The sequence below is a fragment of the Aethalodelphis obliquidens genome, unplaced genomic scaffold (genome assembly GCF_003676395.1).
Source record: "Aethalodelphis obliquidens isolate GAN/ISIS:26980383/991018 unplaced genomic scaffold, ASM367639v1 scaffold46, whole genome shotgun sequence".
NCBI classification, from domain to species: Eukaryota; Metazoa; Chordata; class Mammalia; order Artiodactyla; family Delphinidae; genus Aethalodelphis; species Aethalodelphis obliquidens.
In genome coordinates, this window is record NW_020837990.1 from 6,835,689 (window position 1) to 6,852,847 (window position 17,159).

General features: G+C 50.1%; 1 protein-coding gene across 1 annotated transcript in view; it reads left to right on the plus strand.

Annotated features, from left to right (window-relative positions):
* DSCAML1 (DS cell adhesion molecule like 1) overlaps positions 1-17,159 on the plus strand; it is a 342,988-nt gene that overhangs the window by 310,691 nt on the left and 15,138 nt on the right. The window contains exons 18-21 of the mRNA XM_027082210.1: positions 264-410; positions 2,699-2,854; positions 10,591-10,730; positions 16,725-16,878. Of these exons, the coding sequence (XP_026938011.1) occupies positions 264-410; positions 2,699-2,854; positions 10,591-10,730; positions 16,725-16,878 (597 nt within the window). The remainder of the gene's footprint in view (positions 1-263; positions 411-2,698; positions 2,855-10,590; positions 10,731-16,724; positions 16,879-17,159) is intronic.

Here is a 17,159-nt window from a genome sequence, read left to right on the forward strand (position 1 = left end):
AGCGTTTACCCAGAACCAAGAACGTGCCACCCAGAGCCCAGGAACCAAGCTGTAAGGATCTCTATTCACCCAAATCTCCAGGAAAGGAGACTTGGGTTGACTTCCTGGTCACCAGCCCAAAACTCTTGCGACTCGTTGAATCAGGAGGGCCTCCCACTTGTGTCACCCAAAGTTCCTCTGGCTGGGCAGCAGGGCCCCACCTGCGCGTGGATGTGTCCTGTACCTTCCTAACCAGGCCTTTCACCTTCCCCCCGCCCCTGCAGTGCCCAGCCAGCCCCCCGAGAACGTCCGAGCCCTGTCCATAACTTCCGACGTGGCCGTCATCTCCTGGTCAGAACCTCCACGCAGCACCCTCAACGGCGTCCTCAAAGGCTATCGGGTCATCTTCTGGTCACTCTACGTTGATGGGGGTGAGTCTGCTGGGAGTGGTGGCCGGCTTGTGGAGCGAGAGGCACGGGGTTGGTGGAGATCCGTACTAAGAGCTGAGCACCTTCCATGGGATTTCGAGTGGAAGTCCACCCCCTCCTCCATACCTGTCATCCGGGGGTCAGAGCCGGGACCAGGGTGGGTGGGGTACACATAGTCATTTCCCTGGTGGGGACGGACACCAGCTGCTCCTGGACAGCAGTATGTTGGGCAGGGATTTGAGGGGTGAGACAAGCACATTTGCTTTTCTGATGGAATGTGTTGATATTGGGACTTTGTGGCCGTGTCAGTCAGGACAGGTGGCGCGCTCAAACAGGGCAATTGAGGAGACTTTAATGAAGGCGCTGCTTCCCAAGGAGTCTGGAGGGAGGACAGGGCCCCTGGGACTAGCAGAAGCAGGAAGCCGTCACCGCCTAGGACTAAAGGAGCAAGAGGAGGAAGCAGGGTCACCAGAACCCAGGGAGAGCCACCCGTCAGCCAGACAGACAGCGAGGCATGTGGTCTGTGCAGATGAGCCGCCCAGGACCTGGAGAAGGGTGCACAGCGGAGCTGGGGGGATAGGAATGGCAGAAGGAGAAAAAACAAAACAGTGGCCCGACACTTCAGGTGCCTGCCTTCCCCTGGGATGCAGTAGTCCAGACAGGTTTGTGTAGCCCCAGACACACCAAGGCCCTGCCCACTGGTGTAACAGCCCTTGCAGTGACCAGGAAGTCTGCAGTCTTGCAAGCCAGAGGCCCAGCATCCCACACTAGGGAAATGAGTTTGCCTCCCCAGATCCTCAGCCTTTTGCCACGTGTCCCCTGGCTCCTCCCTTCCCTCCTGGAGGACCTGGGACTCCAGCTCATGGTCATCCCTCCGTGGCAGCGGCCCTCCCCTTCCCGACCTGGATTCTGCTCTGCCCAGAAGCCCTGCTGACAGTAGTTGTCTCTCCCTGCCACACCTCCATCATCTCCTCCCAAAACACAGAGACCTGAAGGTTTCCCGAGGCCTTATACGATGAGATGGCCTCACACAGCTGTGCTAAGCCAGGGATGGGGCCTCATTTTCCAGAATTTGCTTCCACTTTTCTAAGCCTGTGGCTCCCCACTCAGCCCTTAGGTGAGGAAGGCATCAGCCTCTCTAGTCTCCAGAGGCAACGTGGATTGATGGCCATGCCGCCCTCTTCCTGGGTCTTTCTCTGTCTCTAGTCCTAGACAGGTCCACCCTGGTTTCTAACCTTCCCAAAAAGGAAGGTCCCACCACTCAGGCCTCTGAGGTTCCCCTGCACCGACCTGGAGTCCCCTCAGGCTGGGCCTGGCGTCCTCACCCTCTGGAATCTGGCCGACTGCTGCCTACCCCTGGCCGGGCCCTCTGCTGGGCCTTTGCCTGTGCCAGGTCCCTGAGAGGCTCCAGGGTAGGTTTGCCGGCACTAGTCTTCTACAAGCCGGTGTCTGGGGCTGTTTTCTGCAAAGCCGGTTGTACCAGGGGTAGGGCTGTGAGCTCAGGAGTCTGTCTCTTTCCTCCTCCTAAGGCCCTGGCCATCCCATGGGACCCTCTCCCTAAGCCCTTCTTCAGCGTCTACAGCACGTTCCTTGGCACAGCCAGGACAACAGGTCCTTGCTGAGCCCGAGGAAGGCTTGGCCCTTCCACTGGCCTCGCCCACGTTCTCTGTGCGGGTTCTTTGCAGGGACGGTGTCCTCAGTGGTGGGGAGAAGGTAACGGGGATTGACCCCTTATCCTCTCAAGAGTTCAGGGCGCTGGTCCAGGAGTGGTCAGGTGCAGGGGAGGCACCCTCAGCCCGTCATGCCCCGTGGATCCACTGCCCAAGAGAGCCCAAGGAGGGGCCGGGCAGCCAAGAGGAGCAGCTGCTGCCTGGCCGCCTGGTCCAGGCTCCCCTCCAGGTCCAAGCCACTCCTGGGGTCCCTCACACGGAGAGAGGTTTGGGTGGAGGACAGGGGAATGTGGCTTGGAGAGATAGAGAGATGGGACTGTCCTATGGGGAGAGTATTAAGCTGAATTTGGTGCAAGGTTGACTAGGGGCCAAGGCCCAGCTGGCATTTGTCGCTCACCCTGGTTGGGCCACCTGGGGAGAAATGTGGTCCAGGAGCAGTGCCCCAAATCCGCACCCATGAACTTGAGGTGGAGGGTCCCCCTAGTCGCCACCACCACGGAGTCAAGGTCTGAGCCCAGTGGAGCAGGCCGGCCCCGAGCCCAGCCTGGCGGAGGGGCGGCGGCTGGGGGACCGTGGCCTGGCCGGCCTGGACCGCACTCAAGGGCTGCTCATGTCCGGCAGAGTGGGGCGAGATGCAGAACATCACCACCACGCGGGAGAGGGTGGAGCTGCGAGGCATGGAGAAGTTCACCAACTACAGCGTGCAGGTGCTGGCCTACACCCAGGCCGGGGACGGCGTGCGCAGCAGTGTGCTCTACATCCAGACCAAGGAGGACGGTGAGTGCGCTCCTCCAGCCCCGGCCTGGCCTCGGACCGCGTGGCAGCTCCCAGGGCCTGCTGCTGAGCACTGCCCTCGAGCCGCCCCACTGCTCACCCAAGGAGAAGGGTGAGAGCAGAGCCCTGTCCTTTCTCCTGTCCCTTTGGTTCGCTGAAGGGTGACTCTGAGGACACTGACGCCCTGCTTTGGGAGAACACAGCTTACTGTAAGTGGTGGTGAGGTGCTCCGAGACTCGAGCATAACCTTACGAGCCACCGTACCCCCTCCCCCTGCCGCACTGGGTCAGAGGCCGGATAAAGCCTGTCCCCCCCACCCCAGGAGCATACTTTATGGCATCTGCTCCCCTGCAGGGTTCAGCCTGGTGTCCTCTGGGTACAGGTGGTTGGGACTGGGGGAAACGGGAGCATCACCCCACATATCCTAGGCTAGAGACTCTGCGATCACCCGACAGAGGCCCCAGAATGGGCCAGGCCCTGGACTCTGATGTGCAGGGGGCTCTCAGGGAGGGAATGGGACGTGCTTCCACTTGGAGCTGTGATCTCAAAGCCCTTCTCCATGGGGGCGGAACCGGAAGAAAACAGAGATAAGGAGCCAAACCTCAAGGGGAGAGTGATGGAGTCACATGGCGGAGGCTGGGAGCTGAGTCAGCCCAGGAGGGGTCAGGTTGGGAGAAGGGCCAGACTTCCTGCCTGGGCTGGAGCCGCACACCTCCAGGGGCCTTGCCGGATCCAGGAGGTGCTGTGTGTGACCATGCACAGCTCCAAGCTCGTCTTCCACTCCCTTCCTCACCGCCCCCGAACCCCATCACTGAGTTGATTCTAACCCTTCTGAGCCAGGTGCTATATCGGCAGAAGAGTCGGTTGGTGTTAAGTGCCTTGCGCACCCTGGCCGCTTAATAAACGGTAGCCAGTGTTGCCATCATGGCTTTCTTCCCACGCAGCCTCGGGTTTTTCAAAGGATACAGAGACCCACAGTCTAGGCCCTACCCAGACACTTTAGCAGAAGGAGCTGGAGGGGTGAGAGGAGTTACAAGGAGAGCGGCTCTAATGTGATGATGGAGATGTTCCCAGTGCAGCCCCGCGCTTGGTGACTTGGTGACCGGACCAGCTCAGATTAATGCTCCTTACTCTCCCTAAGCCCCTCCCTTTCCATCAGACCAGTCCCCTCCCCCACTTAAGCTCTGAGCAATTAAATATTTACCAACCTGCCCGCCCTACTTTTCCTGTCATTAATCCCCCCATCGAGGTTTCCTGGGACAGCTCCAGGCAGAGCCACCTGCTCTTGTGTGGAGACTGAACGGAGATGGTGCTCAGTGCCTGGCCCCTTTCAGGGCCTCAAGGACACACACACACACACACACACACACACACACACACACACTGGCACCTTCTTGGCCTCTAGAAATTAACCACCCAGACCCCCAGACTTTTTGTGTCCTATTCTGATGCAAGGCGTGAGATGTAAGCACCTACACATGTTTAACTGACCAAGGCAAGACCCCACAAGGGTATCCAAAGGTCTAAGAGCACCATCCCTCCCTACAAGGAGCTGTCGACCCCCTACCCTTGAGTTGCCTACGGAGCCACGCACAGGGACACGCACAGGCAGGGGCCAGGTCCTAAGGCAGCAGCTTCCCCGAGTGGAAGGGACACTGGCAAACACAGCAGCCGTGCGCGCCCCAGCCCTGCCACTTATTGGCAAGTCACTTAACCTTTCTGACCCTCAGTTTCCTCATGATAAAATGGGGACAGCGCCTCATCTAGACGTTGTAAGAAACAACATAGCTATAGAATCCTTTCTAAAATGTCAAGTGCTAGCAAATGGGAGTTGCTTTATGCCTGCCAAGAGCTGGCAACGAAATGACTGCTTCTGATGGACCCAGGTGCCCTTGAGGGAAGCCTAAGCTGAAAGGGGCCTGCTGTCAGCTGAGGTCTCATCCAGAACAGTGGTCCTAACTTGACATGTGTGTGACGCGCCATCAAAAGCATGATTTAACCTTCCAATAGCCCTATAGCATAGGTATTCTTTCCATTTTAGAGATGAGAAAACGGAGCCCTAGAGAGCTAAGGCAACTTGCTGAAGGTCACAAAGCCAGTGGGTGGCAGATCAAGGCTTTCTTGCCTCCCTGGCCTCTATACTTTCCATCACACCGCTTGTATCGGTTAGGAAGCCTTTGGTTGATTTTAGCAATAAGCATGTTTATTATCATATATAACAAGAAGTCTTGAGTAGGGCAGCTCCAGGCTTGGTTAGCTCAGTGGTTCCCATCTTTCTGCTCTGCGATCCTCAGCCTGTCAGCTGTTCCTCCCATGGCCTCAAGATGGCTGCAGCTCCAGGCATCACGCCAGACAAGACAGAGTTCAGGATGAGAGAAGCAGTCTCTTCCTATGGGCCTCTCTTGGGAGTAAAAGAAACCTTTCCCAGAAATCCCCTCAACAGGTTTATGCTCATTTCCCATCAGCCACAGTGGGGCAGTATGCCTCTAGTGAAGCTAGTCACTGAAAGGAGAAAGGAATTATCACGGCTGACTTACTCTAATCCTGATAAATCCTCTGGTGAAGGCGACGGAGACAGCTTTCTCTGAAGGGTGGAGGAGCATGGGTGGCCCAAGCAAGAGTGAGACTCTGCAAGGAATAGGAAGGAATGACAGCAGAGGGGTAGGTGGACAGCCAGGCCCGCCCCAGCCGTGCTGCTCCAGCCCCACCAGATTCTCCCATTTGTAGGTGGTAGTCATTACAGTGGTTACTCAGCTGACTTGGAAAGCAGACAGACCCACATTCCAATTCCAGCTGTGCCATGGGACAGATACCCTAATCTGAAGACTCTGTGACTCCGTACCCACCACTACCACTCCCCCTCAGGAATTTGCATTTTGCCAAAGGAAAAAAATTACCAGAAAATTTAGAGAAAGCCAAGATACATAAAAAGATAAAATGCAAACATATCAACTCAAGCTCATTTCTTAAGTCCAGATCTCTCAGTCTGAGCCTGGTTTCAGGCTGGCTCGGCTGCACTCAGTTCATGAGCTACAAAACCTCTTGCCTACCGCTTGTCTCCCCTGTGAATACCAGACCTAGCTACATGGCCTCGGAGTGCAAAGTTGGGTTGGATTTTAGACCACTTTAAAGGTCTTTAACTGAGGAAGAGGCTTGAACCAGAGCCGCATGTTAGGATGGTAACTCTTGTAGAAGCATGGAGGATTGATTGCAGGAAGGGGATGGGGGATTAAGGACTTGGGTCAGAGAGGCCTCTTAGAACCTGTGGGCATCTAGACAGAGAAGAGGAAGGTGTGTGCTAGTTCAGCAGCAGTGAGGATGAAGGGAGGAGGACGGACACGTTTAGGAAAACATATCAGAGGAGTTCCACTTCCAGGAATGGTAGACGCAGTAACTCAAACCCACTCTCCTCCCTGCTGGGACACTAGGAAATATGAATAAAATATTTTTTAATACTTGCTTCAAGGTATCAGAGAGCTGGCAGGAAAGTAAAGAGTTACTGGGCCAGGATCCAAGGAAGAATGGAGGCCCAGGAGGTGAGCCTGGTATTTGGAACAGCTCTTCCCCTCAGGGGCATTTGCTGAATCTGGAGGCAGTGACTGAGAAACTAAGCAGTACTAGAAAGACATTAATTGGAGGCCAGGGCGTGCTAGGGTGTGTGGGTCTGTCTGGTGAACCCTCCTCCCATCCCCTTCACCCCCCACCCCTGCCTACTTTGAGTTGAGACCATGAAGGCTAGAACTCTAAGATTAAAAGTGGACCACAAAGGGCTTCCCCGGTGGCGCAGTGGTTGAGAGTCCACCTGCCAATGCAGGGGACACGGGTTCGTGCCCCGGTCCGGGAAGATCCCACATGCCGCGGAGCGGCTGGGCCCGTGAGCCATGGCCGCTGAGCCTGCGCGTCCGGAGCCTGTGCTCCACAACGGGAGAGGCCACAGCAGTGAGAGGCCTGCGTACCACAAAAAAAAAAAAAAAAAAGGGGGGGACCAAAAGTAGCTCAGCCTCAAATCATCTCAGTCCTAGAAATTAGATTGAGGTGACCTCAGGTTGCTAGTGCCCCAGATTGCAGGTGCCTGTCAGAAGCAAATATGAATTCTCTCTTTAGGAAGATTACATCACCTGAGACCTCAAATTATTTCCACAAGCAATTTTGCAAATAATGTGTCTGGCATACAGTAAAAAATAATGGTGACCATGTGAACAAAAGCCAGCAGAAAAAAAAAAAGACAAAAGAAACAGGTCCACAAGAGTTCCAAACATAGGTTTTATCAAATATGAACTTTAAAATAATTATTCTTAACAATTGAAATTTGAAATTTTAAGAGTATTGGAAGCTATCAAATGGAAAATCTAGAAATAAAAACTATTAATAACTGAAGGGCTTCCCTGGTGGCACAGTGGTTGAGAATCTGCCTGCTAATGCAGGGGACACGGGTTTGAGCCCTGGTGTGGGAGGATCCCACATGCCGCGGAGCAACTAGGCCTGTGAGCCACAACTACTGAGCCTGCCCGTCTGAAGCCTGTGCTCTGCAACAAGAGAGGCCGCGATGGTGAGAGGCCCGCGCACCGTGATGAAGAGTGGCCCCCGCTTGCCACAACTAGAGAAAGCCCTCGCACAGAAACGAAGACGCAACACAGCAAAAATAAATAAAATAAATTAATAAACTCCTACCCCCAACATAAAAAAAAAAAAAAAAAAGCATACAAGAGAACAAACTATACCTAATAAAACACAGGTGTTGGAGGGACAACAGAGCAGAACAGAATTAAACCAGAGCCCCTAACTCCTCATAAAAAATTAAAAAAAAACTATTAATAACTGAAATTAAGAGCTCACTAGATGGGTTTAACAACAAATTAGTCACAGCTAAAGAGATAAATAGTGAACTGGAAGATAGGTCAGAAGATAATACCTTCTGATATTATAAAGACAAATGAATGGAAAATAAAAGAGCAAATAAGAGAATGGAAAATAAAAGAGCAAATAAGAGATATAGAGCAGTGATTTTCAAACTTTACTGTGCATACAAATCACTTGGGGATCATGTTAAAGTTCAGATTCTGATTTAGTAGATCTAGGGTGGAACCTGAGATTTTGCATTTCTAACATGCTCCCAGGTGACACTGCTGCTGATCCATGGACCACATTCTGAATATCAGGGACATAGAAGATGTGAGAAGATATCCCAAAGAAGAGGAGAAAGAGAATGGAGCAGAAGATAAAATGTCTGAAAACTTTTCAAGGCTGTGAAAGACATCAAGCCCAAATGCACGAAGCTCTACAACCCTCACAGGCAATAACTTAAAGAAATCCACACCTAGGCTTATCATAATAGAGCTGCTAAAAAACAAAGAGAAAAATCTTTAAAGCAACTGGAGGATAAAAAGGCCACTTACCTTCAAAGGAGCAAAAATTAGATTGTCAGCTAACTTATCAGAAACAATGGAAGCCAGAAAACAATACAATGGTATATTTAAAGTATGTATGAAAAAATAGTTATCAATCTGTAATTTTTATACCTAGCAAAAATATTTTTCAAGATCAAGATGAAATACAGACATTTTCAGACAAAAAAAAAAAAAAACTGAGAGAATTTATCATCAACCTACCTGCCCTGGAAGAAATACTAAAGGGTATTCTTTCACTAGAAGGAAAATGATCCCAGGTGGAAACTCAGTGATGTAGGAAGGAAAGAAAAGCAATTAACAGTGAACATATGGGTAAATCAAAATCGATATTGATTGCGTAAAATGGTGATCATGTCATCGTCTTGAAGGGGGATCTAAAATATGTACAGAATTAAAATATACAACAGTGGCATGTAAATTGAGAGAAGGTAAATGCAAGTTCTAAGTCCTTGCATTGTCTGAGAAGAAAAGTGCCAATTAATAATGTTAGACTTTGGTAAGGCGAAGATTCACATTGTAATCTAAAAGTAATTAAAGACTGTAAAACTAACAGAGAGGGGGAAATAGAGTATTTTTAATACTCAATCCAAAAGAAGGCACAAAGGAGAAAACAATAGGTGGGACAAATAGAAAGTATTTAGTAAGATGGGATATTTAAACCCAAATATATCAGTAATAGCATTAAAGATAAATTGACTAAATTCTCCAATTAAAAGATAAAGATTGCCAGATTGGCTAGCAATGAAACAAAACCCAAATATGTGCTGTTTATAGGAGACATCTAAAACATAATGGTGTAGAAAAGTTAAGCATGAAAAGATGGAAAAAGATAGACCTACCATGCAAAACTAAGAGAAAACCAGAATATTAATATCAGACATAGTATGCTTTAAGGCAAAAACTCATTCTTAGAAGGACACTTTGTTATGGTAAAAGACTTAATTTACTAGGCAAATAAAGCAGTTCTAAATTTTTATGAACTTAATAACCTTGAAATATATAAAACAAAAACCAACAGCACTACCTGTAGTGTTGGGATAAATAGATAAATCTATAATCGTAGTGGGAGATTTCAACATATTTCTCTCAATAACTGATAAGAAAAAAAAAGTATGCAACGACAGAGAAGATTTGAACACTGCAAATTGCCCCAGTGGCCATCCATAGACCCCCTTGCATCCCGAAACTGCAGAGACCCCTAACAGAGGTAAATGGCAAGGCTATAGCAGTGAGGAAGGACCGAGTTAAGGATGACTGCGAGCTTCTGGATTCAGGTCCCTGGACGGAGGATGCTGCTGTTTTTAATTATTTTATTTAACCTAGAATTGTTGACCACTTATTAGATTTAAAAAATTGACGTAGGTGCTAAAAGCTGAGAGTCACGGGAGGGAATGCAAAAATACTAGTTGTTACAATCTACTGAGTGTCTTCTGTATGTTAGGCACCGTGCCTAATTATTTTAATTAGCACTAATTCTCACTACAGACCTTTAATGTGGTTGTTATGTCCCTATAGATGGGGAAACTGAGGCTCAGAAAGGTAAAATAAGTTGAATAGGATACCATCACAATCTTCAAAGGAGCATAAAAGCTCCCAGGAGGGAAGACAAGTCACAACAATACAAGGGAAAGATGAAGAAGGAGACTGTGGGCTGCAAACAGGATGCTTCCAGTCTCCCAGGCAGAGCCCTGAGGTCCCAGCCAGGCCAGGCAGGCTCAGACATGGGAGCAAGGGGAGGTCAGAATCCATACAGATTGGATCCACTTAGGATGGATTTCTCAGCCAATTCTAAAGTAGACTTTCCCTCCCGAAAAGAGAAAGGGCCTAGCCAGACCCCCAAGGGCAGTGCCCTGAGCACATGACAGGAAACACAGTCACCCACTGGCTGACCACTGACCCTTGACCCTCGGGAGGAGGCCTGCTCTGTGAGTCTCTAGAGTCCCCAGCCTCAAGGAGCTCACAGGGCAAAAAGCAAATTGACCTGTATATTTGTTTGGCCTAAGTACAAGCTTCATTAGTAGGGTCATTGGGATCAAGATGAATTCCTTATGGGTTCTGTTTCTTTCTCATGTTTCTTAAGTCCTTGGTTCTGGCCAAACAGTTCTGAAACTGGCCACTCCCAGTGCTTCCATCTCAGAGACTTTGTTACAAGCCCCTAATAATCACCACCTGTTTGCCATGCTAGAACCTCCTCCTTTAAACCACAGCTCAGAGATGCCTCCTTCAGGAAGCGCTCCCAGATTGATCTGCCTCACTCTCCCCACCCTGTCATTCTTTCCCAAAGGCTTTGCTCCTCCTTTCTCTAAACTGACCCGACCTTCCCCTGCTCAGTTCCAGGTCCCCCCGCTGGCATCAAAGCTGTCCCTTCATCCGCTAGCAGTGTGGTTGTGTCATGGCTCCCCCCAACCAAGCCCAACGGGGTGATCCGCAAGTACACCATCTTCTGCTTCAGCCCCGGGTCTGGCCAGCCGGTAAGTGGGCCCAGGGCCAAATGATGAGCAGGACAGGAGAAAGAGAAAGTACCTGTAGATCAGCTGGCTTCTGAGCCAAACCCTGGGGCTGCTTATATCTGTGCTGCTTCTTGGATTCATGCATAAGTATGGGCACTGGTCACCCAAGAGTGGCTAAAGCCTTACTCCAGTCCATCTTGGGTCAGTCCTCTGTTCCAGGGGCTGCAAGATTATCACAAGCCCTGGAAGCTCCTTTGAGTCAGGGGTCACGTTCAAGCAGGTGGGAGGACAGGGCCTCGGCTCTTCTGGTCTGGCTGACCAAGGAAGCTCCTAGCAGATCCCAGAGCTCTGGACTGGGGACTCGCTGGCCCACGGCCTTTGGAAATGAATCAACTTTTCAGTATGATCAGTCCTGGCTTGGAGGGCTGCTGGAGCTCTACCCTGAGTGGCCCCCCTCAGCATGGCGCCAGTTGAAGAGAGAGGAGAAGGTGGGGACAGATGGGAGAAGGCAAGGGCATCTCTCTCTGGGCCAGGGTCTGGGCCTAGCCTAGGGGAGAGGACTGAGAGATAGCTCTATCTGCCTAAACCTGGGAGCAAAGTGGGCAGCCCCCAGGCTGTGGCACAGTGCGGGGGGCTAACCCCTGCCCTCTACTGAGGGCTGCTAAGGGGGAGGAGAGGATGAGGGCAGGTGCCGTGGGATATGCATCCGTATCCCATAATAGGCATCCTTCCCTCTGCCTCTTTCCTTATCTCCAGCCACTCAACCAGAGTTCTGCTGGGTGACTGCTCTGCACACCTCTTATAGTTACAAGAGCAGGTGCAAAGACACCTGCCCTTGGGGCGCTTCCAGTCTAGTGGGAAAAGCAGAGGGGTGCTCCCTGGGGAGGCGTGAGTACTATCAAGGGATGTGCTCAGGACCGGGGAGAGCAGGGAGCAGCAGGAAGCCAGCTTCTCCCTCCATCAGCAACTTGTGATGTGACAGCAGCCCCAGCACCTGCAGATGAGCTTCCGGCAGCCCGGAAAGCTACCCTGAAATTGCTCGGTAACTGTGTCATCATCTCATCCTCTGTTCTCTGCTTTCCTGTGGTCTTTCTGAATTACCTCTGAGCCCTAGGTGGCCCCGCGCCTCACCAGTTAGGCCAGAGTTCTATTACCAGAGGGGAAGCCCAGAAATGTCTTTGCAATGACTCCGTCCCCTCCTCTCCATCCTCACAGCCACTACATCACATGCAGAAAAGTACATATATGATGACTATACAACTCCATGAATTTTCACACATCCAAGTATGCAGAAGGGGGGATTCCCAGAGCAGGGAACAGGACAACACCCCAGAAGGTCACCACCCTCCCCCTGCAGGCGTAACCACCATCCTGACTTCAGAGTAGCATTGCCTCTTTTTGTACTTTATATTACACACACACACACACACGCACACACACACACACACACACACACACGCACACACACACACACACACACACACACACACACCATTTGCCTAGCTTCTTTGACCCAACATTATTTTGAGTTTGTGAATTTCATCCATATTGTTCTGTGTGGTTAGAGATCACTCACTGTCACTTCTGTATAGTTTTCAATTACGTGTGTGTATCACAATTTATTTATCCATTGTGTTATCCGTTGATAGGCATTTGGGTAGTTTTCCGTTTGGAGCTATTACAGATGGTGCTGCTGTGAAAACTCTTGTCCGTGTCTCTTGGTGCTCTTGTGTATGCGTTCCTGTTGGGCCTATGAGAGGAACTGCTGGATCACGGGGTCTGCAGGTGTTAGGTTGAGAACACCCTGCCATTGTTGGGGGGTTGCACCAATTTTCCAATCAACATCTTCAGCCACGTCTTCTGCCCCTTTTGCCCCCTCCTCCTGCCCCTCCCCCCCACACACGTCCTAGGCTCTTGTTACACTCGGCTTGTCACCGTCTGGACAGCCGCTCTGCTTTTCACCCCCCAGCCCTCTGCCCCCGCTGATCCTACCGCCCATGGCGTGTTCCTCATCCTCTAGCACACGCTGAACGCATTCGCTGACAGTTAGCTGCTCACTCACCTGTCTCCCGTACTGGTCTGAGGGGCCCTGTGAGGACAAGGGCAGCATCTATCTATTCATCTTTGGGTCCCCAGCTGTGGAACATGGTGCCTGGAACATCATCGTCACAGAATACGTGTTTGATGAATGAATTACTAGCAACCTGGCAATTGTAAAGCCTTAGACGTTGGGCAAGTTTCCCTTCATAAGTTGATGAGAGGGTGGGAACTCATTCTCCAGCTTGGGTTTGTATGGTCATTACTTCCTCTGATAATGAAGTCTTTCAAAGGGATTTGTATCTGGAAATGCAGCCTCCTCATTAACTCAGGCTCCAGGATGCCCAGTCAACTGGCTGGGGACACATGTCCCAGGCTCCGGAGCAGAGTGCCTGGTCCCCATGCCCTCCTCCTGCTGCTGGAGACCTGGGGACCCTCCCTCCTTCCTCTTCATGCCCCGAGCATGGAGGAACCTCCTCTCCCCTGGGGAGATTTCCCATCAGACATTGTCACATGGTGGGTGGGGCAGGTGTGCTAGTGTGATGAGAACTGCAGTTCAGCCATGTTGCAAGGCAGGGACTGGGCTGAACGAGGGACCAGGGGACCTAACCACCACGTGTGATTGTGTAATATGATTGCTTTGCAGAAATATATTCCAGATTCCAAACAACTGCATCACAAATTCATTTATGAAAGAGCTCCAGGAGTGAGGGCACACTCGTGGACGTGTGATGGTGCAAGACTGTGGGAGTGAGTGTGGGGTGAGAGGCAAATGCACGTGAGTCTGTGTGTGTACATACTGGAGTGTATGAACTTGTGTGTGTGGAATCCTCAGAATAGATGAGGGAAACTACATATGGTGCAGGATCCCAGGAATTACACCCTAGGGCTGGCCACAGCTGCATTGAGTCCTGTTAGAAATTTTACCAAACAATTTAATACACTTGTTGTTTTTCTCTGATTATCAAAATAATACAATTTTATTGTAGAAAATTCTGTAAATATATAAAATATAGAGAGGAAAGTAAAAATTACTTGTACTCTCATTCCCTAAAGATAAACATTGGCAACATTTTGGTGTATAATCTTCCAGTCTTTGATCTGTACATATACCATGGTTTTGTTTTGGTTTTTTTACAAAATTAAAATAAAATTTTACACAATTGATATAATCTGCATTTTTCATGTAACATATGAAGGGACTTTCCCACACCATCGAATATTCTTTTTTGTGGGATTTTAGTTCCCCAACCAGGGATTGAACCCAGGCCCTTGGCAGTGAGAATGCAGATCCTAACCACTTTACCACCAGGGAATTCCCATGACATCAAGTATTCTTTTAAAATATTATCTGTATGTACATAATCTATTTAGCCAGTCCCCCAATTATTCTATATTTAATGTTTTTAATTTTTCACCATTATAATGTTTCATTGAGAGTTCTTCATAAAAGTTTTTATGTACACGTTTTATTTTTTTCTTAGGTTAAATTTCTATAGGAATTCCTGGGTCACAAAGAGTATGAATATTCTTAAGGTTTGCATACATGTTTGCAAATTACTCTTCAGAAATTTTGCACCAATTTATACTTCTTATACAGCATTATAAGTAGTATATACTTCTTCCTTGTGCCCATACTAATCCAAGGTGTTATATATTTTTCTTTTTTTGACAGTTGGGAATTTTTAAAAAAGAGGTCTTGTTTTAAGTTATATTTCTTGGATTACTAGTTAGGTTGATTAGTGCTATGTGTTTTCTGGCAGTTTTTTTCATCTTTGGGTAATTGTCAATTCATGTCCTTTGTCCATTTTTTATTTGGGTGTATTGTGGTTTTCTTCTTATTGATTTGTAAGTGCTCTTTACATATTAAGGATAATAACCATTTTTGATCATATCTGTTTCAAGTATTTGCTTGCCTTTGATTCTAGTTTTTATTATACCATAGGTTTTCTTTTTGTATAATTTAAATTTATAAATCATTTTTGATTTTTGCCTTTATTTTTGTTATTAGGACAGATAAATTTTAACCTATAGTTTCTTCTTTCATAGTTTTACCTTTTTTTAACCTTTGATTCACTGGGACTTTATTTGGGAGTAGAGTTGTGTATTTCTGAAAGTGATTTCAGGACATTCTTGGGGAACCCAGGTTAAAAGAAGGCACCCAGGATCTGGGTAATATGCTAATGCCTTCAGGGGGAAGCCAAAGCATTCCTGCCCTGTGTAGACACAAATGTACATTCAGGTACACACTGACACACACAAGCAAGTACACTCAACTTTTCTCTACACATGCATACACACACACACCTCCACCCTCACAGAAAAATGTGCCAGGAGAAGACCATTTCCCCTTTTACGAAAGACTTGCACACCCCTTGCCTCATATGTGCCTCACTGTAACCACACAGGGTAGGCCGAGCTGTATTGCTTTCTCAGTGTGCAGGAGAGAAAACTGAGGCCCCAGAAACCATGGGAGACACTGTGGATCATATAGCAAGTGAGGCAAGCAGGTATCAAAGCCACTGCCCTGCCCTGCCTCGTGCTCAGATATGACCTGCAGATGCCCACACGGTCCCCCAGTGCTGCAGCCTGAGAGGACTTCCCAACTACTAGGGCTCAGGGTGGCTTTCAGGGACCTCCTGGATTCAAGGCCAGATCTCCACAGGGGAGGCAGGAGGAGGAGTTTGCCAGGGAGCTCTGTGTGTGTTGTGAGGATGCCTGTACCTTCTCCCGAGCATCTCCCTGCACACAGTCTGGGGCCAAAAAGGATGTTTTCTCCTATTATAAGTCACTGGGCCCCTCAGCCCTCCCATGGCGGACAGAGAATGTCCTTCTGTGACCCCATATCTGTCTGGAGGTCTGTCCCTCAGCACGTGCGTGAATGTGTCTACATGTCCGTGTGCGTGTGAGCGTGTGCATGTAGGCATGTGGTGGCATGTGTGTGCAGGATCCCGTGACTGCAGAGATAACTAATTATTAGCTCCCTCTGGCCTTGGGGGCCCCCCATCTGTTCCGGGGCTGCTCCCCCTCCCTAGACTTCCTCCCTGATGTCAAAGAGGCCCTGGTGCTGTCCTGCTTTCCCTTCCCCACAGCTGACCAAAAAATAAAATAAAATGAAAGTCAGCCCCATCCCGCCTGCACCAGGGAAGGGGCTGACAGGAGGTCTGCAAACTAGCGCTTATCAAAAGCTCCTTCTCAAATTCATTTCAATATCTGAGCCTCTGGTTTCCAAGACAACGTAATCTTTTCATCAAAGCAACTGGTAAAACCACTGGGATCCAATATTGTTTTGTTGGCAACTTGTCAAAACTGTCATTTGGTTAAAAAAAATTTATAGATTTATATAAGCTACAAATATATATATGGTGATCTATACCACTAATCATCATTAATAAAGTACTGCCCCCTGAAGGTTTCTTAGTTCCCTCTCCCACCCCTTCCTCCCCCAGAGGTGGGGGGGAGGGGGGAGGAATGAAGGAGCAGTCATTAGACAGCAGGGCTGGGAGGTGACTCTGAGTGGGGACAGGCTGGGGGAGCCTGTCTACAGCCCTAATAAGGCAAATGTAGTAATTTAGCTTCTTCCCAGAGACTCCCATTACTCAGGGCTTTCCTGAGACCCTCCCTCCCCGCTTCTCCCTTCTCCTCCATCTCTCACTCAGAACACTCACCTTTCCTGGCCTGGAGCCACAGTGGCCAGCGCCTAGATCAGTCCAAGAGGTAAACTGAGGCTGACCCAGCAACACACCAGAGCAGGCCCGTCAGCTCCCAGGGCCGAGCCCCGTGCCAAGTCCAGGGCAAACTCTGTTCACTGTGCCTCCAAAGCCAGAACGGGCGGACTAGGCAGGACTCTGCCCCCCCGGCCCCAACCCCGCCGTCACCTCCTCTGAGCCCAGGGCCCCCAGCAAGGCTGGAGGCGGAGGTGGAGGCCCAGGGGACTTGCGTCTCAGCATGCGTTCGCCTCTGCCCTCTGCCCCGCAGGCTCCCAGCGAGTATGAGACGAGTCCGGAGCAGCTCTTCTACCGGATCGCCCACCTAAACCGAGGACAGCAATACCTGCTGTGGGTGGCTGCTGTCACCTCTGCCGGCCGGGGCAACGGCAGCGAGAAGGTGACCATCGAGCCTGCTGGCAAGGGTGAGCAGCCTGGGACTGCGGCAGAGGGCAGAAGCCGCCCCCGCCTAGAATTCCGGTTCTCCCCCGGGAGGGGATGTCTTCCCTCCACCCTGTCGGTGACCTGGCTGTAAGGGGCTGGCCGGCCGCCCGCCTCCCTCCTGCACGCACCAAGACCGGGCCTCTGCTGCCCCCTGACTCCCAGAAAGCCTCACAACAGGCTCGAGGCAGCACCGCTAGCCAGGGGCGCTGGGCGTAATGCACCCTGGTCCCCAGCTCCCAACTCCAGCCCAGCTCAGCTCCTC